The 25,639-nt window shown below is 41.9% G+C and overlaps 1 protein-coding gene across 4 annotated transcripts; it reads left to right on the plus strand.

Annotated features, from left to right (window-relative positions):
• The first annotated feature begins 55 nt into the window (after nt 1-55).
• TOM1L1 (target of myb1 like 1 membrane trafficking protein) lies at nt 56-23,926 on the plus strand. 4 transcript variants are annotated; one of them, XM_086857731.1, is made up of 15 exons: nt 56-416; nt 1,544-1,628; nt 3,651-3,729; nt 9,623-9,772; nt 10,058-10,177; nt 11,676-11,783; nt 12,366-12,482; nt 15,370-15,503; nt 17,890-17,950; nt 19,266-19,380; nt 20,090-20,186; nt 20,645-20,723; nt 21,573-21,660; nt 21,930-22,002; nt 22,850-23,926. In XM_086857731.1, the coding sequence occupies exons 2-15, from the start codon at nt 1,591-1,593 to the stop codon at nt 22,908-22,910; spliced, it is 1,320 nt and encodes a 439-aa protein (XP_086713857.1). In that variant the 5' UTR covers nt 56-416; nt 1,544-1,590; the 3' UTR covers nt 22,911-23,926. The 4 variants fall into 4 exon arrangements, with proteins under 4 accessions (XP_086713857.1, XP_086713859.1, XP_086713858.1 ...); XM_086857733.1 differs by lacking the exon at nt 56-416 and adding an exon at nt 1,283-1,464; XM_086857732.1 differs by lacking the exon at nt 56-416 and adding an exon at nt 1,292-1,464 and having other exon boundaries at nt 1,544-2,195.
• The last annotated feature ends 1,713 nt before the right edge of the window (nt 23,927-25,639 follow it).

Raw genomic sequence — 25,639 nt, forward strand, 5'->3', positions numbered from 1 at the left:
ACAATGGAAGTCGTTGGCAGTAATTGTAGCATTAAAATCCCACATGTGGAAAGGTGTGTGTGGCAGGAGGAACGTGCTTCCTGCAGAACACAAAGGATAACTTGATGAGCTCAGCTTCACTGTTGAGAATGGGGGTTTTTTTTCCCCGTTTCTCTGAGATCTTTGCGTGTGTCGTTTTTAAATGAGAAAAGGCCGGGGGTGGAGAGCGGCTGCAGAGCAGGGGCAGCCCGGGGCTGTGCGGCGGTGCCTGCAGAGGTTTCCATTGCCTGCTCCTGGGGTGCAGCAGCAGCAGAAGGGGCTCCGGGGGTGTTTCTGAGCTTCCCCCCACGAAACGCCAAGTTCCTGGTGGATTCAGCTGTGAAATCCCAGCCGGGACCCGGCTGAAACAGCACTGCCTCTGAGCGAGGGGCTCGCAGGTTAAACACTGATGTGGGGCAGGAAAATGAGCCCGTGGCTGTGTGAGCAGAGATCAGGGGGTGCTGTGGGTCCGGACCGAGGGACTGAGCTGTCCGTGCGGCTCTGGGACAGCCCCGAGACCCCGGGGGAACCCGGCCCGGGAGCATCCTGCAGTGCCCCGGGATGTCCGGGAGAGCCCAGCCCCGGGGGTGTCCGGGAGAGCCCCTATGCCGGGGGATGCCCGGGAGGAGCCGGTCCCGCGGGGGCGGGAGGTGCCGGTGCGGTGCCGGTGCCGGGTTCCAGGGCCAGCCCCGGTGCCGGGTTCCAGGGCCGGTACCGGGTTCCAGAGCCGGTGCCGGGTTCCAGAGCCGGCCCCGGTGCCGGGTTCCAGAGCCGGTGCCGGGTTCCAGAGCCGGTGCCGGGTTCCAGAGCCGGCCCCGGTGCCGGGTTCCAGAGCCGGTGCCGGGTTCCAGAGCCGGTGCCGGGTTCCAGAGCCGGTACCGGGTTCCAGAGCCGGTGCCGGGTTCCAGAGCCGGTACCGGGTTCCAGCCCCGGTGCCGGGTTCCAGCCCCGGTACCGGGCTCCAGTGCCAGCCCCGGTACCGGGTTCCAGAGCCGGTGCCGGGTTCCAGGGCCAGCCCCGGTGCCGGGTTCCAGCCCCGGTACCGGGTTCCAGCCCCGGTACCGGGTTCCAGTGCCAGCCCCGGTACCGGGTTCCAGAGCCAGTACCGGGTTCCAGCCCCGGTACCGGGTTCCAGCCCCGGTACCGGGTTCCAGAGCCAGTACCGGGTTCCAGAGCCGGTACCGGGTTCCAGAGCCAGCCCCGGTACCGGGCTCCAGTGCCAGCCCCGGTACCGGGTTCCAGCCCCGGCACCTGGAGGCGGCCCCGGAGCGCAGGAAGGGAGCGCCCGGCGGGGCGGGAGGGAGTGGCCGGATCCGGGGCTGCCGGCCCTCAGAGCCCGCGGGACGCTGCCGGCCCTCAGAGCCCGCGGGACGCTGCCGGCAGCGGCCATGGCTTTCGGGAAGGCTCCGAAGGACCCGTTCGGTACCGCCGTGGGCCGCCTGGTCGGTGAGTAACCCCGGGCAGAGCCCCCGGCCGGCCCTCGGCCCTCGGCCAGCGCTCACCCCCCGTCCCCTTGGCCTTGCAGAGCGGGCGACGCTGGGCTCGCTGCAGACGGAGGAGTGGGGACAGTTCATGCACATCTGCGACCTGATCAGCGCCACCGAGGAGGGGTGAGGAGCGGGCACAGGGCACGGACATCCCCCGGGCACATCCAGCAGCATCCAGCTGCTGCACGGGACCCGAAAGGAAACAGCGCAGGGAGAACACAGCTGTGGTTCTGAGGCCATCGGGGCTTTCAGGGCTTAGGCTCGGAGGTTTTTCCCCAGAGGAAAAGGTGGTGACAAAGGTTTCTCATCCGAGTCTGACGCGTTTTTACACACTGTACTTCTCGGGTACGCCCGTGCTCTGCAAACCCGCCTGGAAAAGGCTTTGAGCGCTTGGATGCCGACAACACCATTTAAAATTACTGTGTTTTAGCTCCGTGTTCCCCCGTGCGGTGTGTGCGGGGTGAGGGATGCTGCAGGGGGATCTGCCCCGTCCAGGGCTCTCTGCCCTGAGCAGCCGCGCCCAGCTGTGCTCAGCCCCTGCTGCTCTCAGCTTCCTTATTTCCACCTGGAAAAGGGCAAAAAAGGAACGTCGTTCTCATGCTAGATCTGCTTCAGCACTGCCTTGCGAGAACTCATTCTAGCAATGGCATATTTTAATGCTAGCTGAAGAGTTTTATCCAGGACAATGAGGTATGGCTTGCTTTCTGCACAGGTGTTTGTTTTTTTTCTGTATCAGCTTTTCTTTCCCCTCATTGTTTTGGATTCCACATTCTCATCTGTGGCTCTTAGTGCTTGGAATGTCAGTAATAGTGACTTCCTTCTGGTTATTGCCATAAGCAACAGCACGCTTTGACCCTGAGTGTTAGTTTTTATGTAAAGTTTCCATGCAACAGAGCCTTTTTTCAGTAAACTGTTTCCTCTTGTGTAGCTTGGGCTTGCAGAGCCCTTGTAACTTCCTCCTAGGCAGCTACTACTAGTCACAGTCCGTGACAGGACAGTGGGAGCAGCAGAACTGCTGCATCTAATTAGGTAAATGGTTATTTTAATGCAATATCCAGCTCCTGACCAGAGCATTTCCAGATGCTTCAGCGAGGGAAGCAAGCAGGAGTAGAATTGTAGTACAGCTCTCTACAAGGGAAACTTCTCCACTCTCGTGCTCCCATCCATCACTTGATGCTCTGCTGATGTGCCTGGGTATGACATAGATTAATAAAAATAGAGAAATGTCTTCTTTTTTTTTTTCAGTAAGTATATATCTCATCAAACTAAGAAATGTAGTAATGTAAGTTAATTTCACTGATTTTGAAATGCTTTTAACAAAGATTTCTTTTTTTTCTTTTTTCTTCAGTGAAACATTGTATTTGGACCTATTGCTCCATCATAGATTCTAGAAAGATCCTAAAGAGACATTAGGACATCTTGTTTATGTTGATCATGAGCATTGGGCTGGCCCTAATAATTGTACACTATAGGTAGTCCATATTAATGAGGCAAAACTGCTTCCCACATGTGATAACCTCAATACCATCTTCCTTTTCCTCCTACACAGATAATTCAGAGATATGGGGTGTATATATAGAAATGAAAATGGCTGGGTTAGAAATGCCCCTATCTCTGGGCTGGAGTGGGTTGTCCCTCCATCCGTGGTAATTACTCAGATGAGTTAAGTGCATCCTGCAATTATAAGATTGGAAGTTATCCATGACACCCCTACTCCTGACAGCACTCCCAGGAGAATATTTTCTAATTGCATCATACATGAGAACTACCAGTCAACTCTTGATACATCTGGCAATTGATATGTCCTTTCATGGCAGCAAAAGCTGGATAAGTAATTATATTGTACAACAGTGGAAAAATATAATTTTGGAGCAGACTTTGCAGAAGAGAATGCAAAGTCTCTGCACAAGTCTCTGGAGTAATGCAGAGTCTGCAGTACCAAACCTGATTCACTGCTTTGTTGCTCTACTTCGGTGCTGAGGAGATTTTGCTGAAATCAGTGGGGCAATTGCTCTGGTTTTATGTGGGTGTAAACACAGGGGTGGATTTGGTCCTGTATCTCAAGCTGGTATTTTTGGTACTTGGATGAAGTTATGAACTAGAAAACTTCACTGGTAACTTCTCCTCTTTCATTTATTGTCATAGACCAAAAGATGCAGTTAAAGCACTGAAGAAGAAGCTTTCAAAAAACTGTAACCACAAGGAGATCAGGCTTACCTTGTCTGTAAGTACAGCTGTGTTTATATTAATTAGACACTAAGAAGGCAAACAGTCTAAATGATAAAGTGGCATGCAAATTATCCCTGACACAACTCTCCAGGACCTTTTCAGTCTTTGTTGTTTGTGTGTACAGCACTGCCACAGTGCAGATCAGATGGTTTGCTGGCATTCCATGGACTCCTGGAGGATGCAAATTGTGGGGGGAGTTGTTCTGTGTAAAAGTAGGATAGTTCTTACGTGCTCCAGTGACTGTCCTGTGAGAATCCCACCTGTTTGTGAAAGACATGGAGGTTAGGATAATACATAAAAGCTACATTTGCCCATCCTATTACTCACCTTGTGGTGCTGATCTTAGTCAAAGCAAGCAGTGTGCAGCATGGTGGAATGTGTGACATGTGCTTGGTTGAAGGAAATGTTATCACATATAAACTATAAACTTGAAGGAAAAGCTAACCCTGGTGAGTTAAGGGAGTGAGAGGCAGGGTGAGCTGTGTGAAATTATGTTATAACTAAAGGTTAGAGTGTCTGGGAAATCCTCATCTGACAGAATGTGGTCTCTAGAATCTGACAGTGTTCCTGAATTGCCCCAGGGTTTGGGGGGCTGTTGTGATTTCAGTCACAGTTTAAGATTTACTGAAGTATTTTAATGCAGAAATTTCTAATACAGTCCTGAGTTTCTGACTTGAATTACTCTTGACTCGCAATAGTGGAACTGTGACAGGAGTGATGTCTTTTGTATTTTAAGTTCTTGAGGATTTTAGTCTTTTGTTAATTGGCTCAAAGTATTTTCTTCACTGTTTCCTTTTTTGAGGTTTTAGAGGCCTGTCTGCATCACTTTGAGTACTATTGCTCATGGGTTTGGTATTTATTGTGCAAAATCATTATCTCTATCAAGATGTGCTGAGAAGTGATTAAAGAAAATGGGTGATGGATAGTGCCAAATTGTAGGTTGCTTAGCAATTGCCCAAGTGTCTCCTGACGAGTTAGAGACTCAGATAAATGTTAAACATGTCAATATCGACCTTCAGCTCACTCAGTTTCCACACTTCTTCCCTGGCTGCTTCCTCCACTGTCTCATGAGTCACATTTTCGTGTGTTTTGAGTATTTGCATAATGTAAACACTGTGTTTCCACCGTACCAGGTGTGTCTCCTGCAGCCCTTGTGCACTGAGGTTCTGTTCTGATTTGCCTGATAGTCTCTGCTGATAACCCAGGGTTTAGGTTTGGGAGTTGTTCCTTGGGTATTTACAGTGCAGATATACCCAAGGTGACATTATAGCCTAGCTCTTGAGTATGTAAAAGTGGGAGAAGGATCTTGTTCCAGGTCTATCCAAGAGGAAGACAGCACACTGACCTGGAAGCTCATTGTATTGCAGATGGAGCATGCAGCAGGTTCAGCTGGGAGTGCAGATCCTGTCCTGTTCCTGCCCCTTTCCCCATCCTCACCATTCCCATGCACACCTGTAATTTGCCTGCCAGGCAGTCACATCCTCTTGGCCCAGCTGCTGTTTTCTGTTTGCAGATTTCTTCTCCCTGTATTCCATAATCTTGTTTCCTCTTATTTTTTTATTTGAATAAATTCCAGCCTTTCTTCTAACTCTCTCTCTCTCTCTCTCTCTCTCTAGTTTTAGTTCTTACATAAGATCTTTTATGCTTTGCCTCTCCCTCTGCCTCTGGCTTTTTTCCTTTTTCTTTTTTTTTTTTTTTTTTACCAGTACTGCCATAATTTCAGCATGTGTAAAATCTTTCTTTTGATGACCTCATTGCTGGCCATGTGTGGCTTTTACCTTTCCCACAACACTCTTCCTATGCTCTGTATCTTCTGTTTTTATCTTCTTAATTACCTTAATGAAGTTGTTCCTGTTTTCCATTTTGAAATGTTTAGATGACAACAGTAATTGATTGCAAATGGAAAAAAAGAAATCATTTTCAATTCTTGAAACACGAGCCCTTCCCTCCCTGTGTAACCCTCATCTCTTAAAAATTGTTTTCCTCACAGAGTTTTGCAAAACTAAGTGTTCTTTTTGGATGAACTGTTAGTGCCTGTGTTTCTTACAGTTAATGTGGTCCTCTACCTTTTGAGACTCCAAATCAGATTGTCTCTCCTACCTACATTAGATAAAACTAAGAAGGATCTACAAATCACATTTCTTTACAAGTGCACTTTGATCCAATTCTATCTATTCAACCTTGACATCCTTGAATTCAGTATTTCTAATGAAGCTGTTTAAGGATCTCATTCCCAGAGGATACACACAGGGTGGAGTGTGAAAATCTTCATGGAAGCAGCTCGACTGCACATTATCCCTGATTCTGCTGCTGAGTTAAATCTCAGCAGTGTGTTCCTCCTCCTTGCTTTTAGATGATGCTTTATTTACTTGGAGGAGGAAGGCTGGGTGCCAGCTGGATAATGTGGCTTGGCTTCAGGAGCTGCTGGAGTTGTGTGAAATCACGTGGATTTGTGTTTGTGTCAGGCCATGGAGTTGCCTCATGCCTTTGATAACACCGAGAGATCAGGGCTGGCACTGGAGGTTGTGCAATCAGCGTGAAGAGGATTAGAACTTTCAGGCAGGAATCCAACAGACTGCGTGTGTGTTACTTTTTATTGCTGGTAGACTTTGGATACATAAATTTTGTTTGTGGTTTTGTTAAGCATTTGCTGCAGTGCCCCAGTTCTGACACCTGGAAGGTCTCAGGAGCTGAACAGCACATGGGGAAATCGTTTATTGGATGTGTCCCTCTCACTCCTGCATTCAAAACAGTGGGCAGAAATTTAAAATTAAATTACTGTTTCACCTCTGTATTACATTGTTGGAAAATATTATAAAGGAAGTCATTTTCCCAGAGAAATTGTGGATGCCCCATCTCTGGAAATGTTCAGGTTCAGACTAGAGGGGGCTCTTAGCAACCTGATGTGAATGGCAGGGGAATTGGAACTAGTTGATCTTGAAGGTCCCTTCCAACATAAGCCATCCTATAATTGCTTAGAATTAAATTTTGATGGTTTTTTTTTCCCTAAGAATATTTCCACTTTTCCTTTTTATTGTGTGTAATTTTTCTGATGCAGAAAAAATTTAGCATGGTACACATGGCCTTCAGGTTTTAGTTTGTTAAATTAACATTTCACAAAGTGGAGGATCTAAAAAACAAAAGCTGGAGTCCTCCAGCTCCTCAATTAAGAGTAGTACTCTATTTTATTATACTTTATATACATGTTGACAAAGAAGAAAAGAAGAGGACATTGAGTGGGAGCAAAAGAAATCCAAATCTCAGTGTTTAAAGTGTGAAATCTGAAAAACTCAAGACTTCTGAAAATTCAGTGTTTTTTCAGTGCTGGACTTTGATTGAGAGTACCCAGCCCCTGCACTGTAATTGGTAAGTGGCAGCTGAAACAGCTGCTCATACTGGTTTGGTTTAAATGCTGGCCTTGGAAACAGCATCTTGCAGTTCCAAACCTGAGATGGGCAGGCATCAGGATGTGCTCAGTGGAGTGTAATCCTGGAGATGGATTAATGGCTTGTTCCCCTTGAGTCAGAAGTGTGAAGAAGCAAACCGTTCATCTGGGTTTTCTTGCAGCCACCTTGGGTCGGAGAAGCATCCCTCACAAGCTGCACCCATTGCTCAGCTTTATGGGACAAACCTGGCTGTTTTAAATGTACAAAATGGCCATTTAATACAAATGTATTAAAAGCCAAATGGCTGTTTTAAAAGGCCTGAAATCTGAGTGAGATCTGTTAAGGAACATAGCTGGCTTTCTGCTGTACTCACCAACTTCTCCTGTTTTTTGTTTCTGCTTCACAGTTTGGCTTCACCTCTTTGTGGATGCCTTTTATCATTTTAGTTCTGTGGTTCAGTCCTTTAAACCAGAGGCCTTGGATTAAAGAGTTTGCCTTTTTTTGCTCAGTGCAGATCTGTGGGATTGGTTATCCTGGAACACAGCAGCTCTGTCAACTCCAGCACTTCTCATGTCCTGTTTGCCATTGACAGGAAGTTTAATGGTTTGATTGAAGTCAATTTGCCAGTTTTGTTATTAAAACATGTTTCTGGGAAGTTTCCATTGTGCTGCATGGAGCAGTGGTTGTCTTGGCCAGCTTGGCTCTGTTCCTTCCACTGTAGGTGCTTGGGACTATGAAATCCTATTTGCACTGGAGTCCTATTTGCACAATAAATACCCATATTGAAATTCTAATGAAAGGTGTTTCTAGCATGAGAGTGGCTTGTTCCTGAATGGTCCACTCAAAAATAATTGAGTCAAATTCTAATTTTTCTTATACCAGCCTAGTTTTATCCTGAGTGAGTGGGCTGGGGTGGCATAATTGAGTGGAGGATTCAGACCATTGGTTCAGTACCTTCATTCAGTGCGTAGATACTCAGTCCCCTAAGTAGGGAATTAATAATAGGGAGTAGTATAACAAGTTTCCCATGCACTGGGTTGAAAATATTTTACACAAAGCATCTTTGAAGTACTGCACAAGCAAATGACTTGGCTTGTTAGCATATGTTTCATGTACTCTCTATGAAAAGTAATGTTTTAAACCAAGAGGTTTTTGTAATTATCTTTCAGTTAGCTTTTTGCACACCAGTCTGCCAGTGTCTCTTTGTTCTACCCTGATTTCATTTTGACAATATATTTTCTTCCAGCCTTAAACCTGTTCTTCTGTAAGCTCCTGATCACACTGAGAGAAAAATCCCTGAGTCTTGAGGCTAGAAAATGAATTACTAAAATGGTTTCACTTAGTCAAATGTAGTCTGTTCTGAACAGGAAAGTATACTTAACCTACTTTTATGAAGACCACAATATCATCCCTTTTAAATACATGTATCCTTTTTAGAATATGTCCTGTCTGTTACATGGTCCAGGGGAAGTTTTTTTCTCAAAACACATGAAATTTTGTGGCCTTTTGTTAATGTCATCCCTTTGCTTTCACCCTTTTGTCTTCCCTCTTATGTTGGGAGGGAAAATGAAGCTACAGTTGAAGAGAAAGAAGCACAAGAGTGACTGTTCTTCCCTGTGTGGGTCATCATCCATCTTCAGATTTGGGCTGGGCAAGATGAGTTCTGTTCCTGATTCTGCACCTGATCTGACTGAGCCCAGTTTCCTGTCAAGTCCCAGGTGACTGGGATGTGATGGCAGTTTTTGACATCTCCTGCAAAATGGGGATTGTAATCAGCCACCTCCAGATGTACAAGGGAGAAATATTACGTCCTTACCACATCCTTCTGTGTTTGATAGGGCAGGCATGGTGCTTGAAGGGGTCATGCTCTAAGCATTTGAAGCAGGGTTTTGGAAGTAGACTTCCTTCATGAAGATGAATCTGACAACTGGAACATTTCAGCTCATCTGTTTCAAATCAATGTGACCTTTGAAACACATGGAGAAATTATGCTCCAAGTTGGTGAATTTGTTCTTTCCTGTTTTATCATTAATCTCTCACTGGGCAGATTAGAGGACAGGCATTTAGTAATCTGATTTTCTTCTCTTGCAGAGCTCTTCAGAATCTGTAAGACCAGGGTATCTATGTGCTAGGCAGTGAATTAATTCTATTGCTGAACCTGTACAAATAATTTTTAAGATATGGGCAGATTTCCAGCTGTGTGTTCAGTAAATGCTGTGACATGGAAACAAGTGTGACCATGGCACTCTGTTAAAGATTGTGTGACTCTGGCTGGCACAGCTCCTTTGGGCTGTGCAGGTAAAACAGAGCACACAGGGAGCTGCTGTTTCCCTGAACTGACCTCGTCAGACATTCTAGTCAGCAGTTATCTGTTTATTCCATTCCCACTCTTCCCCATAGTTCCTTGAAACAACTTAAACAAAAAGAAACAAAAACCATCAAGTTGTGTGGCTTTTCCCCCTCTATTCATTGTGTAACAGATGTTTTTTTGTGTGTGTGCAGCTGCTTGAGATGTGTATGGAAAACTGTGGCCCAAGATTCCAGTCTTTAGTTGTGAAGAAGGATTTCTGCAAAGACAAGCTGGTGAAACTGTTGAACCCAAGATACAACCTGCCCATTGACATGCAGGAGAAAATACTGACCTTTATCATGGTGAGTCTGCAGTAAACTCTGAGTGTTCATAGTATTTCTGCCACGTGGTAAATGTTTAATTGTGCAGCCTGTTTAATTAAATGTTTAATTGTGCAGCCTGGGAGCCTCTTCTGAAAGCAGACCTTAACTTTGGAGCTGTTGTGGTTCCTGCTGCACTGAATGGAGTTGTCCAGAGTGAAAGAAGGGAATGATCTGTCTTTAGGACCATAGATTTTAAATGCAGTTGACTGACCCACTGACTGACCATTTCTGTGACTGTTACTCTCCCTGATATTTCAAATCCAGGTTTGGGCACGAGGTTTTCAAGGGATGGTGGATGTGAGTGAAGTAAAAGAAGTTTACCTGGAATTGCTGAAGAAAGGAGTGGAGTTTCCATCCTCCAACACCAGCAGTGGTGGATCTAAGGTGAGGATATACAAGGACACTTCAGGAATGGGATGTGTTCATTTTATGGGACACAGAAGGCACAGAAGTTTGATCAGGGGTTTTTTATTTAAATGCTCTGGGGCAGAATATGACCAATCTACGTAAGCACATGAGAAAGAATCAGTTCCAGTTATAACAGCTAAGGTAACAACAAAGAAACCTGACCTACATAGTAGTTTATTTCATTTCCAAGTACAGATTCATGGATATATTCTCAGGAATGAAGCATCTATGTCTTGAGACTTTCAAAGATTTGTGTGTGTAGTTTACTTCAAAATAAATGAGTGCTTAGTGCTCCAAAGTTGTCATCTTCTGAAAGCCTCAACAAAAATGAGTAAGATTTTTACAAAAACACGTACTGTTGAGAGTAGGAGCATCATCTGTCTCTAAGATTAAATGGAGAGAAATCTATAAGAAAAGACTATTGTCTGTGTATCTCTCCAGCTTGCACAATAAGTGTTATTTAAGCCTATGTCATAGGTAGTATTGTGTGGCATTTAGGACATTAAATATGATTTGAGCACTGTACAGCAGCTGAAAATACAGTACATGGTTTAATGCCATTCTTTCTAGATTTCTTTTTTTTTTTTAAGAATTTTCACAAGAGCTTGGGCAGTGTGAAAGCCATCCATCACTGCATGGAATCTTGCAGTTGCAGAATTAGATGTTTATAATCAGTGCAGACAGGAATAATTTAGATTTATCCTGAGTTTGATCTGCTGGTTGAATAGTGGAGTGCATAAAAGCTTATGTATTTAAAGGTTGTTTGAACAAGCTGTATGAAGAATGCTCTCAATAGATACCAATTTTTTTCCATACCTAGTACATTAGAGATTATTTTGTCTACCTCATGTACTTGCCAGTTAAAATCAGTGGCAAATGTTCTGTTTGTCTCAGCAGACCTGAACAGTTTTTACCTCAGTCTCCAGGAAGTGAAGAGTTTGTAGTGTGTAGTACAGGCTGAGGTTTACATGTGAACTTTTTTTTAGCAGTCAGTTCAGATGTGATGCAGATGAAGCTTTCTCAGACTGTTCCTCCTTTTCAGTCCAAGAGACTTTTGTATTTTATCTTCTGCAGAGACCCAGACTCAGCCCTCCAGCCCTTCTACTGCTTCCAAATGTGAACACATTCCAGGCTGTCCTTCATTGCAGAATTGCAGTGGCACTCTGGGGAGGACTCTTTGCTCTTAGATGGCTTATTTATTCCTTGCTAGCCTATTCTTGAGCCATTCCCACTTTATCCTGTGATGGAACTTACTTGCAAACGCTTTCCAAAGATATTTGGTTTCCAAGCTTCATTTCATTACAAAATGGCCATTAGATTCTTGTAAATAGGTTTTGCTCAACAAATTCCCTGGGAGCACTGATTATGAGGAATCTCCTGCCCAGTTGTGTAGTCTGCAAGATGTTCCTCTCTCCACTGGATGTCTGCTGCCATTCTGTTCAACCCAAGCTCTGGTTTTTTTCTGTTTTCACAGATTTCAACCTGGTCTTGTGCAAAGTCATCCCCATCCTCTGCCAGTCCTGCCAAACATTCCTTCCTGCCTCTTCCCACAGGCCCAACGTTGTTGTTGACCCCGGAGCAGGTGCAGCACTGCAGGTTTAGGGGAGGGTGGGTGCTCCTGAAATGTGCTGTGAATGTGTGCCTGGAGCAGCCTGGGTGCCACTGGAGGCACCCAGGGGTCACAGGGTGTAGCTCTGGGTTCCTGCTCTCAGCTTTGTGGAATTGCTACTAGAGTGTGTGGATATCTAATCACATCTTAAAATGCTCTTATGCAAATTGATAACAGCTTGTTCAGAGATAAGCAGGAAAGCCAAACTTACTTTCACATAAGGCTTGTGTGAAGAGGTTATGGTAAAAAGCAGGAAGGAAAGAACAGTTCTATTCCTGCTTGCCCTGTATGTAACTAAGAGGAGGAGCAGTAGCATCAGTGAGAGGGGTTAACTGCAAGGAAAACAAGCAGCGTTATCAGGCTTGGATCTTAGTTTGAGTGCACATTTAAAAGCTGAACTTATTCCATTCATTTCCATGGCATGTTACTAGAGTAAAATAATGCTAATTAAGTCCATGTTATACCTAATGGGAAAGAAAGTGGTAAAATTAGAGGTAAGAATTGTTCAGCTTGCTCTGTTCACCTACACAATATTCTTCTGTTGAATTCCAACAGATTGGGAAACTGTACAGTGAACTGGATATGGCAAAAATGAATGTGAGAGTCATGTCATCAATATTGAAAGAAAATGTTCCTGGCTCTGAAAATCCAGATGATATGAATCTTTTACAGGTACATGATAATTCATTCATAGGGGCTATTGGTTTGGTTACAGTTGCTTTTTAAAGTATTATATCTTGTCTTTTAACATCTGGATTCAGATTAACAAATGAAACCCAACAACAGGTTTCTATCTCTCATTTTGCTCAGCTTTCTTTCATCTCCTTCACCTTCCCTTGACATCTCAATAGTCAGAAAAGGACAATACAGCTTGCAATGCAAATTTAAGCTCTAAGGAATTCCAATGGCAGAGGAATTTCATAATGGAGCGTTCTCTGTTGAGCATGTTCTGTCAAACAGCCTCAAGAACATTCCAGCTGGAGAATAGATGATGACACAGTGTCGCTCTCATATCCGTCCTGGAGCTTGCAGAGCTCTCTTTATTATCACCAGTCCCTTAGAGGCAGACTGAGGGCCAGTGAGGAATATGAAGCATTGGCTTTATGCATGTGACCTCAAAGCTTGGGAGCTTGCTGTGCTACAGAGGAATTCATGTGTGCTCTTAAAGTAGCCTGAAGGAGGCATATTGCAATAGTTCAGTGATGCAACAGTGAACCTGTACATGTTCCTTCTGTGATATTATGTGCTTATGCTGTTTTTTCCAGTTTAGAAATTAAAAGCACAGTATTACTTCAGCTTTGCATTGGTGACCTATGTTAATGGAAGCTTTTTCGATTTCATGTTGTCTGTGAGAACTTAAAAAGCTTTTACCACATCCATCTGTTTCTAACCTTACCTCCAAACTGCTACAATGAGGAAGCATTTTTGGCAGTTTTGCAGCATTAAGTGTTTTGAAGAACTCATCAAATTTTTGCAAGCCTTGAGTGCGCTTCTCCTGTGTAGAAATTTTCCTGTGCAACAAAACTCTACTGGGTGCTGTTGAGAATACATTGGTTAATTATGCTTAACCACCTCTGTCCAGTCCATGACAAGGTTGGGAAAAAGAGAAACTTTGTCTTTTATTTCCTGTCTCCTGCTGTGGCACTTCTGTATGTGGGTGCACAGATTCAGCTGCCCACAGTAAACCAGTGGATTCTTCCTGACACTCCCAGTAATAAAATTGCTGGCAAAAGGTTGAGGACAGGGTGTGGAGTTTCCATATGTGGGAGAGTGAATGAAAACTCATTCCTTTCACTGTTGTTCTTTCTGTTCTTTTTCCCCTGTGCACAGGGTGGTGTAAAACATTAGGCATGGCTAGCTTGTTCCTTGAACAATGTTTAATGTTATTTTTTTGTTAGTGGCACTACCTGGATTGCTTGGATTGGGCTTTAGTTGTCACAGAACAAAATCCTGTATTAAAAAAGCTGCTTGTTTAGACTTGGATGGAGACATTGATTTTAGTTCTTAAGATTGTCTGGAGTCCCTCAATAAAAATTGTAACAAGGAGAACTTGATCAGTGTAATGTGTTTACAGTTCTTTATCTTCATTAGTGGCCAGGATCCTCTCTTTCCCTACCCTGTTTTGGACAAGGCTTAAGATACCATATTTCACTGGAAATAATATGCTGGCCAATAACTGAAGTGAAAGAATAGTTCAGGATCAGCCAAGAAGAGTAACAAGCTTTTGTTCTGGATGGTGAATGGACATAGTGAACAGATAGGATGCATGGATGTGCAGGAATTTGGGTCCAGATCAGCAGCTGGTAAGAATTAGCACAAATATATTGGAATCACTGATGATTTCTCTTCCAGCTGCTACTCCAGCATTGTAAAATTCCAGTTTTCAGGCAAATCCATTCCTGAAATGAGTGTCTCAATTTCCTTCTCTATTGAGTATTGATGCTTGTCAGTCTGCCTGTGTAATGGAGTTGTAAGAAATACACATTTTTTTAAATGTGGGTCAGGCAGTAAAGTGTGGAGTCGGGGAGGTGTTAAATGCAATTACACACATGAGGCTGAACACATTTCTGTGTGTTTTTTCCTGGGCCATGAAGATAGAGTACTGAAAAGTATAGCAGTCTACAGTCCTGACACAGATCTAGCAAAGGGATGCAGATTGCTTTTTAAATAAATAATTGATTTACTTGAAGTATTGTTTTGGGGTTTTTTTGAGGAAAAATCAGATCACTTTGAATATCAAAGCAATTGCTGAATAGTAGTGTGCAAAACCAGTCATTTTCCCCCTCCCTTTTTTGCTTCTTTAAGCAGAGCCAGCCTGCATTTGCAAATGCAATGTGAAGGAGAAAAAATGTTGGCCGAGTTAAAGCTCCTGTTGCTAAAGAATTTGTTTCTTTGAACATGCAAAATCTGCAGAGGGGAGTAATATAAACAGACTGTCTTCCACTTCACCAGGCAATAATGCAAAATTCTTCTAATAAACTCTCATAATTCTCCTATCTGATGATTCTCTAAGGTTTGTGTTTTTCACAAAAAAACTTCTTAAAAATCCATATATTAAGTTTATCCAGGCTTCCCATTTAAATGAACAGTTGGAGTTTGAGACTTATCACAGAGCACTTCTGACCTTTAGACTAAAATTGTCTTTTCTTCAAGCAGATGTTGAACAGGATTGTGTCCAGGTACCCTGCTGAGTTTAATCAGCTTCAAGCAGGATCAAATCACATTGGTTCTACATCACCCAGAGGGGACTTTGTTATCTTGCAATTTGTAATTTAGGCTTTAGAGACACGTATATCTTTAGAAATGAAGGTGGGTGGAGAGGTAGGCAAGAGGTGGGTTGTGATGTGGTGGTAGGAGTTGTGACCCTGCATTGCAAAGATAAAAGACATGGACATTGTTCTGTTTGCAATGGTTGGTACCCCTGTGGTTTGTATAAATTAAGAATGTTACCTGTGATTCTGCAGTGTTTGAGTGTCCTTATCATTCATCTCCAGAATTAATACACTGAGAGACCACAGTTAAGATTTTTACTTTTTTTTTCTTTCCTTGCCTCGGGCAGAAATTGTACAAGACCTGTCGGATGATGCAGGAGAGGATCATGGAATTGTTGGTGACAGTGGAGAATGAAGACGTGGTTGTTGAGCTAATACAAGTAAATGAAGATCTGAATAATGTCCTCCTGGGACATGAAAGGTGAGTGCAGGGCCTCTCTCCTCACATTTGGAACCTTACCTGAATAAATACACTAAAGGAAGAGATGATCCCTATGCCTAGTGTTGATCCTCCCCATGGAGACAGATTTTATCCTTAAATTCAGAAAAGAGATGTGACTGCAAAAAGAGAATATAATGTATTTGTTACCTCCTGAACACTTCAGAAATGGTTCAGGAAGGTAGTTAGGAGACATTAGAGTGGTGTGAAGCAAGTTAACAGCATGGGCATGAAATCAGATGGAGGCAGACAAAAATAATTTGGAATTTGACATCCTTTTTGGCAGAGTCCAGTGAATTTGTCAATAGCTGCTACACATCCTTTAGTGCTAGTGCTTATCTCTGTTAAGTGTCTGTGCTTCTAGCAAAGAATACTTGTCCTCCTTTCTAAACAATTTTGACATCTTTACTGCAGGAATTGGCCATGGAGCAGCCTTCTGCCTCATTGCACACTTAGGAGAGTTGCTTGCTGTTCTCAGCTGGATTGAAACATACTGTTCTGCTTGTCTTACAGCAGAAAAGGTTTCTTTCTTTCACACATGAAAGCACAGCAGCACTCCTGTTGACATCCTGGGTATTTGTCTGTTATGGCACGGGTAGCATGACTGGATGCAGGCAAAACTGAAATTAGTTTTCAGCTTAAAATTCCAGTGCTGTTCTCCAAAGTATCACATGAGTATACTCATGGAGAATGTTCTGATTTAACAGGAGATACCCTTCCATCTTAAGAGGATGATCTCTTCCACAGTTAAAACATATTCTAGGAATCACTATGTATCAAGTACAATTGCTCTTTATTAAATTTAGCAAATTAATATAATTTAGTCATCTTTTCTTTTTAATCCTCACTGCCACACTGAAAATATCACTTGTTCTAAATGTCAGGCATAAACTTTGGGCCTTATCATGACAATGTTAGGTTTCCATATACTCTTAAATCTTGTCTGCTGTAGTGTTGGTGGATTTTACAGCAGCTGCCTTGAAAGAACTGTGTGCTCAGTTCTTCCTTTAGGAGGTTTTGCCTTTTAATAAGCAAAAGAGGAATTTTTTTTCAGATTTTGTGTAAATCCACTGAAGTTGGATGCAGGCTTACATTTTTGTTACAAGTGATGAATACTGCTGAGGCCAGGAACCTCAAACTGTGAATAGGAGCATGTGGATATAATTCAGCAGATTCCTCACTAAAGACATGGTGATGGAAGGAGTGATTAATTTGGACAGAAAACTACTGTCTTCTAGTAATGTAATGCTACATTATTTGTATGGTACAGGTCTTCCTGACTGCAGATCCATTCCACTTCAGAGTGGATAAGTATAAAAATGTATCTGGTTAATTTTGTGTTGCAGAAGATTTGTTCATTGGATCTCCCCCTGAACAACGAGGTGTGTAAAGGGCTGACTGATTTTAATGAGCTACATCTGTTTCACACTCTGTGTGTTGCTGGAGGATACATTGTGCTGCATATTCTGCTTCTGATTATTAATGTAGAATCCAAATTACATCTGGAGCAATCTCCACTCTGCAACCAACAACTCGTGTGTGTAACAGTGCCTCCCTCTAGTGTCTCTGCAGCTCCTTGGTTCTTCCTGCATTTCAGATAAATACTTTCTGCTCTGCAGTTGGAAAGGATTTTTCCTGCTGTTTCTTCATGAATCTATACTCTTTTCCTGGGCCTTCCTAGTACAGTGACCCTGAATAGCAAATGCAGTTGGATAAACTGTCCATACAACTCAGAGCTCCTGCTGCTGAAACACAGTGACCTTCTGGATGCTCAGTGTCACCTGTGTGGGTCTGCTCTGGACCCACTGGTATCACTCCTAGAACATACATATTTATGCAGGTAGATTTTTTTTTAATTTCCATTTTAAAACAATTATTGCAAAAGCCTGTGCTAATGAGAGAGCTGTGTGCCAGAATAGGTGTGTGGTGTGTCCTGGGAAGGCATGAGGGAATGCCCAGAGCTCTGAGGACAGAAGGCTGCCTGGGACTCAGCTGGAAGAGTATTCTGGTCAGAAGGAGCTGGATTTGGCACCATGGGTGTTCACAGTTACTTGCCTGGTGTGAAGAGACACAAACCACTCTCAGAGGAGCCTTTTGGGTTTTGTTTAGGAGCAGGCAGATGACTGTCTCCAAGCATGGGGCCAGGAACAAAGCAGCTGGTGTTGGTGTAGGAGACACCAGGGCCACAGCCCTGGAACTGGGGTCAGATTGCCAATAAACACAAGTGCCCCAGAGACAGCACCTGGAGCGCTTGTTTGGTGCTTCAGGACTATTTTGAGAATCAAAACTTTATTCTAACTGATTTGATATTCTTCAGAAGCACATCACAGGAATGTAAGAATGAACATTTAATCTGCACCTTCAACAGGTTCTCACGGAACAGAGTTCGTTTCCTGGAGAACCAGAGGATACAGCATGAGCGGGAGGAGGTAACTGAGGATGAACTCCTGAACTGCAAATATTCCTTTTGCTCTTCCTTGTGAAAAATACATTTCTGATACATGCAGAATTCTGTTCTCTAGTTGAGAGGTGTAGGAGACAACAGACTGACACTACTCAATGATTTTTCTAAAGTCTCACTTGCAAAATTGCATGCAAATTCATGTAGCTAAGGTAGAAAATAATGTCAGATCCAAGAGGGAACCTTGGGCATGAAAAATGAGAGAGAAATCTATTCAAATGCTGGTTTATTACCTCTCCAGCTAGGCACAAATATCTGCTGTGCAAAAAAAGAGAAACCATAGGTTATTTTCATTTGTTTCCTGTTAATGGTCTAGAGACTGAAATACTGCTGCACTTTGAGAATTCACTTCTTCTGTTGATTTTTTTTCCTGAGTCAAAGCTTTTTCTGAATTGTGAATAATGGCTTGTAGCAAACTTTTAATGACCATCCTTTATTGATTGATAATTATGTTTGTAAATTGTATTGCCCAAAGTAGTTTTGCACATTTCATCTTCTGCTAAGCCATAATTGTGCAGTCATCTAGGACTCAACATGAAAATGCATTTTGAATGCTGAAATACTGCTGAAAATTATTAAAAAGGTAGAAGATTGTCTTGTTTTCCTTGAAAAGCCACAATTACTTTGTTCTGGTTATGTAGGTGGATGGTTCTGCTTGATAGATGCACTGTTGGGTTTGTTAATAATCCAAATATTGCAGTCTGTGAATTTTTATATTATTAAGGAGACTGAGTTTAAAATGTGTCATCTTTTTTCTATTTATTTTTTCATCTGGTGTTACCAAACCTGTATGATTCAAGCACATGGTTTCATCAAACCTTTGGCTGGCTACATTTTTAATTCCAACACATTCACAGGAGAAAGGAAAGGAACTCTTTTCTATGTCCTAGGAAACGTTATTGTGGTTTTGATTTTTTTTTTTCTATCCAAAATGGGGATGGAAAAAAATCGGTCTCATTGATCAGAAGATAAATATCAAACCTGTATCCAAACAAGTTCAGAATAGCTGAAAGCACTGAGTCCTTTCTATTTTCTATTTCAGAACTGGTTTTCTTTATTTTTTGAAATTTATCTTTTCTGAAATGCATATTTTGTTTCCTTAGCTACATTTCACACACACAGAGTCTTGATCTTCTCATACACTCCCCAGTTTTTAATAATAAGATTTTAAAAGTTTATATTTTGTGAAAACAGCAATTCGTTTAAAAGTATGCAAATTCCTTAAAACAAAACAAAATTCTGGGGAAAAACCCCAAATAACTTACTCTTTTTCAAATGTTAAGCTCTACAGGAAACAGCCATCTGCTCCCTCAGGAGATCTACTTGGCCTCTCCATAGATTCTCCATCTTCTGTGTCTGCAGTGGTGCAAAGTGAGCCTGCAGTGTCTTCTCCAGGAAGTAAGTGGTGAATGCCCCTTTCCCTCCCACTCTGATTCCCTAAAACAAACCCACAAGAGCTTAGTGGAGGAATCAAGAAGTTCCTTGTAAGAAAGAAAACAAAGATACTCTTTAAGGATGTTCCTTGAATTTTTTTGAAAGGAGAATTGAAATGTGTCCATAGCAACAAAACTGTAAGGTATTATGAGGTTGCCTATAATTTTTTTACAATAATCTTTCTCCCCTTTTACATTGATTTGAGCAGTAGAGCTCTGTTTTCTGCTGCAGTGAGGCCTGTAAAACTCTGGTAGCTGTTTGTTCTGTAGACTTGGCAGGAAGAAACAGGAGTTTTTGGCTTCAGAGACCCAGAATTACTGTTTGCAGAAGCCCCTCCTTTACCCACTTTAGGGAACTCCATATACTAAAGCTAAAGGTGTGAATGTCCCCCTGGGAATAAATCTCTATAATTCTATTTTAATCCTTTACAAATAGTGACAAGTTTTAAGTGGTATCTATCATGTAGAGTTCTGCTGATGCTCTAAATATAGAGATACATATCTTGGGTCTAGGACTTTTCAAAGTCATTAGAACTTTGCCTTTCATGTGATAAACAGCAATTAATTTCAGACTCTTTATAGGCCTTCCAAACAAAACCTTTACTCTTTTAGTGTTCAAAGTACAAGTAGCTACTTTTGCATCATAATGTTTAAATTACCACTTTGAATTTCAGATGGCTTATCTGCACACCCTGAAGATAAACCCAGGCCTCATCCATCAATTTACCCACAGCTGGATTCAGCAACTCCTACAAATTCAAAGCAATCCCTGTGAGTAGTGTCTCATCAAGGAATGGGAATGGGGAACAGATCCTCAGGGATGTTAGTGCTCTGTAATTCATCTAGTGAATACAAGAAGCTCTGAGGACACATATTTACTACTTTTACATATTAGTCCAGTAAAGCAAGTGCAAATTCCCTCTGTGCTAGACATTGTTTGAGAGGGTTCAAAGTGCACTTATGCCTGCATCACTGTTTTGTCATAAATAGACATAAATGTACCTGACTTTCAGCAGGGAAAGTGAGAAACATGAAACAGGTCAGTAAAAGAGTTCAGGACAGGAGAGGTGTCCTTGTAATTCCTGTTCATGGGGCACTGGTCCATCTGCCCACGCTGCTCTCAGTTGTGACACACAGGAAAGACAGGCCAGCCTAAAAAATAATGGAACAATCAGAATAAACAGTTTTGATCGTTTCTTACTTACATTTAATGTATTGCTCTCTCCTAGATTTGCAGCTGAAGCACAAAACAATAGTTTAAGGAGCCCAGCTGGACACATATATAGCAATGTGAACACATACAGCAATGTGAGTAATACTCATGTTTGGGATGATCACTCTTGTCTTGCACATGTCAAATGAGAACTTCTGGATTTATCCCCACTGCTGTCCAAGTGTGATGCCAAGTTCTCTTCTGTGGCCCTTCTCCATACCTCAGGGAGTATTCTACTTGGTAACTAGGTTAACTTTCCTCTTTGGCTGCCACAGATTCTAATGTGGGAGCCTGTTTCCTTGGGTTCAGCACAATCCCAGGGGAATTGGCAGAAAACACTTGCTCTGTTATTTGTGTTTAATTTGTTGCTATGCAAAGCAAGCTGAGATCTCCTCCTGTTGCCATGATGTTACTCTGGTATACTTTCTATCTCTAGTAAGATATTAAAAATAAACATAAAAAAAACCCCAAAAACCTCAAAGCCCCCACAAAAACATAGCCCACCAAAAAATCACTTAAACCCCAAGTACAGTGTAGGACAAATGTCATGCTGCAGAGAAACACCCATGACAGAAGGAATGGAAAAAATCTGAAGGGACTTTGAGATAATATTATGAAGGCAGTATGAAATAGAAAAGATGAAAAGCAGCTCCCAAACAAATATGCACAGTCCTTATTTTAAACTGCAAATAAAAGCAGATGTTTGAATCTGTGTGTTGGAACAAATCACACAGAAGTAAATTATACAAATGTGCTACAGAGCACTAAATGTTGCTTTGAAGGTTGTATGATGAATGAAGATTAATTGGGCTGCTAACTGTGGCCTTGGAATTTTACCTGCAGCAGTCAGAGAGTTTAAAGATAAATCAGCAATTATGTAAGTTAGGTCAAAGTAGTTCTCATAGAACAATCTGTTTATGCATTGTTTTGCTTGATGTCCTTAGTTGACAACTCTTTTAAGCCCTGTGCCTCTGAACCCAATAAGTCTGCAGGCTGTACAGACTGTGCCATCAAATGGACCAGCACCAACAGGTAATAAATTCTGCAAATCTCCTCTTTCATTTTCTTGTTAGAACTTAAGGCCTTTACATAATGGCTGTCTGTGACTAGGGACAGCAACAAACATTGACAAAGTCATACTGCTCGTGGATTCTGTTACACATCTGTCCATTTTAGCATGTAAAGCAGCTGAATCCATGGCAGATAATGTGCTACTTTCAGGAAGACACAAAAAAACATGAAGTAATCATGCTTTCATTCTTACTTAAATATGGATGTGTGTGCCTATCTTTATTCTTCAGCTACATCAAAGAACAAGTCACAGTCACCTCATTACTATGAGATAATGGAATTCGATCCCTTGGCTCCCACTGAGTAAGTAACTTTTTAAATTCTGAGGTACCAAAGGCAAAATGGCTTTTTCTTCTGAGAGGAAAAACAGAGCACTGTACTTAGGCTGAGTTAACTGACCAACTGCATCATTGATGTAAAGGACAGTGGGTGCATTTTGCATGGTTTCTTCCAATTAACCAATTGAGGAATAAACTGTAGCATCTCATTAACTGGTATCTGTAAAAATGCCAGTTAGCAGGTCAGGGTCCTGCTGGAGGAAGGTGACTGAACTTCAGCATAGGTAGTTCTGAATGAGGTAACCAAAGGAATTTCTGTTCATAGCAATCCTGTTTTTTAGATAATGTTTTTCTACTGCATATGAAAAAAAATCCTTCGTTTAAGTATAAACTACAAGGGGGAATGGATGTTGTGTCTCTCAAGGAGGTCAAAATAGTGAGACAGCAAACTAATACAAAACCTAACAGATGGCAGAACTCCCCTTTCTAACAGTAAATAGCAAAAAGAAAAAAATATTGAGCTATTTGTACAAAACTTATTTCTAAGGAGTCATATTTTGAGGTAGGCAAATCTCAACAAAGCTTCCATTGTTTCTGGGTTTTTTAATTAGTGCAGTAATTGCACTGTGGTGCACTTGTGATTTGTGTTTTGCAGTTCTGTTCCCAAACTTGTTTGATCAAAAGTGGCAATGTCCAGAGGTTCCTCATTAAATGTACAGTCAGACAATCAGAGCAGGGTTGACTCTTCATTTCCATGGAAACCTGGGCATCCTGCAAGGGAAGCTACAGAGTAAACTTTGAATAGCATTTCCCTACTGCATTTGGTCAAAATGAAATGTGATGTAGGAGTCACCCTGTTCCTTCTGTTTCAGACCTGTTTATGAAGAAATTGATGTTGTTCTGAAGACAAAAGTTAAAAAGAACACAGACTGAAGGTGGAGGTGAACACTCTCTGGTGCTGGTCCTGTGCAGTGCTTCCTGTAACTACAAGTGAATAACAGAAGAGGTTTTGCATTTTGACACAGTAATTAGTGTTGGAGTACTAAGCTCTGTGCAAGTTGAAGAGTTACTTGGCTTTACACCTTGGCAATTTGTCCTCAAAGTTCAGCTGTGTGTTCTTCAAGGTCACTTGCATGGATATTTTAATGTATTTTGGGGCCTGTAAAATGTGACTTCCAAATTCACCTGTGTATGAAGTAACACTTGACACCTGGCACAAGTAAACAAAAAAGACATTACATTCACAGAAACTGCAGGATCCAGTTTCTCTTTCAGCCTCACTGCTATATTCTTCTCCCTAGAAATCTGTAAGGGGGTTTTGAGATATAGTAATTTTTTTTTTTCTAAAATTGGCCTCTTGATAGATGTCTGAAGACATTCAGTGTTACTTTCTACATCTTTAATACAGATTTTGCTTTCTATTTTCTTCCTAAAAACCCACAGTATAGCTGGATTTTTGTCTTGGGAAGAACCTAAGCTGGGACACAAAGTACTGTCATCCATAATTAACACAACTGGAAAAAAACCTGCTTGTTCCTATGTTGTTGTTGCTTTTATTTACTCAGTAAATATTGGAGGGGGATCAATTATCTCTTTCAATGTTCCTGCCCTGCAGAGATTGTTCTGGTGAAGGAAAAAATAATCATCTACAATGCAGATGAGCAATAGTTACCTAATTTGCTTTAATTAAGTTGTTTAATCAAGTGCCTTATCTATTTTAATGCTGAATGTAAACTGTGCACTTTAACAGGTATAGTTCTCTGAATTTATAGCTGATACAGAATTTGAGAAGCTAGTTCATGTTCACATCAGATAAGCTAACTTTTGGTGAAACAACTGCATTTTAAACATTCCTTATGTTAACTGTTTAAGGGATAAGTTCTCAGCTGCTTTTATAATTTTTGTAGCATAAAATTCCAAATAAAAGCAAATGCTTACTGAGAAGTAAACTTTCATCACTTCCAAGTTTTTCTCTGTGTATTCCCTGAATCATAAATGTAGGTAGCACTGGAAGTATTTTAGTGTGAATCTGTGCAGTTTGCTGCAGGATCATTAAAACAACTTGCTTCTATCCAAAACACAACCTTCAAATAGTCTGAGTTTTGTAAGCTGAGGTGAAAAGCTGAATTGCTTTACTCTCATTTTTCTTGCAAATTTGCAGTGGTCTGGACAGCAGCCTGAAATAACAGCTGAAAATAGGATTTGAGGTGGATTGATTTTTTCATTTTTCCCCTAGAGCTGGGTTTTATTGACAGAACCTCCACAGTGAAAGGTAACAAATCAAACTGGGCTATTCCAGTGTAATCCATAATGGGTGACTGCTGATGTAACCTCTCTGTGTTCAAAGCTGCACAATGGTCACAGAGAGATGGAAGGGAATTGCCTAATTACCAAGGTTAGAGCCTGTGTTATAGAGGGAATGTGCTCAGCATCTGTGCAAATTTGGGCTTTCAAACCTCAGGGAGAACACACATTTTTACAGAGTTACTACTTGTCAAGGGGATATTCCTTTTCTTCTAAAGAATGTGGCCAGAATAAAGCAATGTGAGGAGAACTGCCATAATCAATTCAGCTTTCAGAAGGACAATGGACTAAAGACAACTGAGGTAAGAAGTTGTTTTTTTCCCTTAGTCTGGATTCAAAGATTTGTCTTGATGTTATTTTTTTTCCTGAAGTATAAAATGCATTAGAGATGAAAGAATGAAAAGTTCTCAGTCTTTAATATGCAGTGAAGACCTGAATGTCATCCAGAATCTGTTTAACCAACACAAGTAATTGGTACAATTTTAAAGGTAGCATCCATTTATTTTCAAAAAAGCAGGTTTTGACTTATTGTATGCAAATATAATTGAGACTTCAGTAACTGGAAGTTATTTCTTAAGTACCCATTGCTTTTTCAGAGTCCAGGCTAACCAACATGAGCCTTACTTTGTTCATTCTCCTCTGCTGGAAGGGGTAGAAAGACCCAGCCCAGAAGAAAATACTGTCTGATAGTAATTTCTGTCTGAAAATAAGCAGGTTACTTGAACTTGCTGTGCAACTTGCTACTGGTTTGCAAGGCAGTGATGAAGTGTTGTTAGTCCTAACCCACAGATAAAAAGCTACATAAATACAGGCTTACATGTTCTGATGGTAGAGAGTCCCCCTGAAGAGCTGCTGCACTGCTGAGCAGGCTCTGGCCAACTCAGCCCCTGAATGGGCTGATTTTGGTTTTTGAGGCAGTGTCTGAGCTGTTCATTCAGCTGCAATTCAGAGCAGTTGTTTATATGCTGCCCTCCCCTCAAGGCATGTCAGACACCAGCCAAGCTTGTCTCCTGTGGAGGTGCCCAGAGTAGAGCCCTCTGCAAAGAGCACTCACTAACAGCACAGCCACTTCAAATGAGTGGGACACAACGTGGAAATAAGATGGCTTTTCCAAATGGAAGCCATCCCACAGATCTGATGTGCTTATGCTTAAATTACTGTTCTCATGATAACAGTTTTAGAGCAGTCTGCTCTTACCAAATGAACTACTGATTCAGTAATAACATGAGAGGGTGCATCACCTTCTGAATCATCATCTCCTCCTGTGCCAGGGAAGGTTACACAGAAATAACACTCTAACTTTGTTTAGTTATGAGATTTCCTTAATTTATTACCTGGGTTTACCTTTTCCTAATGTA

This window comes from Cyanistes caeruleus, chromosome 19, assembly GCF_971803275.1.
Source record: "Cyanistes caeruleus chromosome 19, bCyaCae1.hap1.1, whole genome shotgun sequence".
Lineage (NCBI taxonomy): Eukaryota > Metazoa > Chordata > Aves > Passeriformes > Paridae > Cyanistes > Cyanistes caeruleus.

Coding starts and splice junctions, on each gene's coding strand:
- TOM1L1 (XM_086857733.1), top strand. CDS start 1,407: ATGGCTTTCGGGAAGGCTCCGAAGGACCCGTTCGGTACCGCCGTGGGC. Junction 3,730..9,622: donor AGATCAGGCTTACCTTGTCT/GTAAGTACAGCT, acceptor GTGTGTGTGCAG/CTGCTTGAGATGTGTATGGA. Junction 19,381..20,089: donor TGCAGTGTCTTCTCCAGGAA/GTAAGTGGTGAA, acceptor TTTGAATTTCAG/ATGGCTTATCTGCACACCCT.